We start from the raw sequence: 801 nt of genomic DNA, 5'->3' as shown, positions 1-801 counted from the left end.
TTTTTTTTTTTTGGTGAAAACCAGCACTTTTCCTTTCAAACCCTTTCACCGGGCTCTACGCAAACCGGCGAGCTGAAAAGAGAGCAAATCGTTTGATTCCGGTCGCACCGCTACTCCTCAAACCTGCTTTTTAGCGTAGTTATGCTCATTTCCATTTTGGTAACCTTTGACTCCTTATACACCGACAATTAACATTATTTGTCCGCGGGTGACACTTTGAATGGATCTCCCCAAAACAATGGCCTGCTGCAGGTTATTCTCTACTGTTCCCTCCTGCGAGAGGAGTTTGGATCTGACAAGCAGTTACAACTGTGCTTTAACCCGTTACAACTATCAGCAATGACTCATTAGCAACTCACATACAAATCATTAAAAAAAAAAAACAACACGTGGAAAATAAATAAATAAATAAATAAACAAACAAATAAATTAAATAAAACGCGTCTATACCTGAGTGAGACAGATTGGAGAATACATCATGACTTCGCTCTGAGAACACGCTGCCCGGAGAGCCCCTAAGAAAAGCCTCAAAAAGGAATAATTTCATCTATTCATTTTACAGTCATCTGAGACTCAAGGAAGATGAAATCAATCAGGACGGGGCTCTGCCCTGGATCACCGCAACTTCACAACAAACCCCAGTCCTCCTTAAATAGCCAAAGATTCAAGTTCACTCCGTGTGCTAGATTTCCCGGGGTGAAATCCAACCTACACTTTTAACCCTCTTGTAGTCGGCGGCGCAGGAGTCTTGCTTTTGCTGCTGCTGCTGCTGCTGGTTGTTTTGCAGATGAGGGGGGAAGG

General features: G+C 43.1%; 1 protein-coding gene across 3 annotated transcripts in view; it reads right to left on the bottom strand.

The window, feature by feature from the left end:
- Positions 1–801, bottom strand: part of NFIB (nuclear factor I B) — a 271,990-nt gene that overhangs the window by 173,225 nt on the left and 97,964 nt on the right. For 2 of the 3 annotated variants that reach the window (XM_009640034.2, XM_035895571.1), the window contains exon 1: positions 451–480. The exons of the other annotated variant lie outside the window; for it this stretch is intronic. In XM_009640034.2, coding sequence (XP_009638329.1) covers positions 451–480 — 30 coding nt within the window. Of the gene's footprint in view, positions 1–450; positions 481–801 lie in introns of those variants that run through there. 3 annotated transcript variants of the gene reach the window in all.

This window comes from Egretta garzetta, unplaced genomic scaffold (genome assembly GCF_000687185.1).
Source record: "Egretta garzetta isolate BGI_Z169 unplaced genomic scaffold, ASM68718v1 scaffold175, whole genome shotgun sequence".
Lineage (NCBI taxonomy): Eukaryota > Metazoa > Chordata > Aves > Pelecaniformes > Ardeidae > Egretta > Egretta garzetta.
The sequence above is the reverse complement of the archived record's forward strand: the minus strand, read 5'-3'. Positions and strand labels throughout refer to the sequence as shown.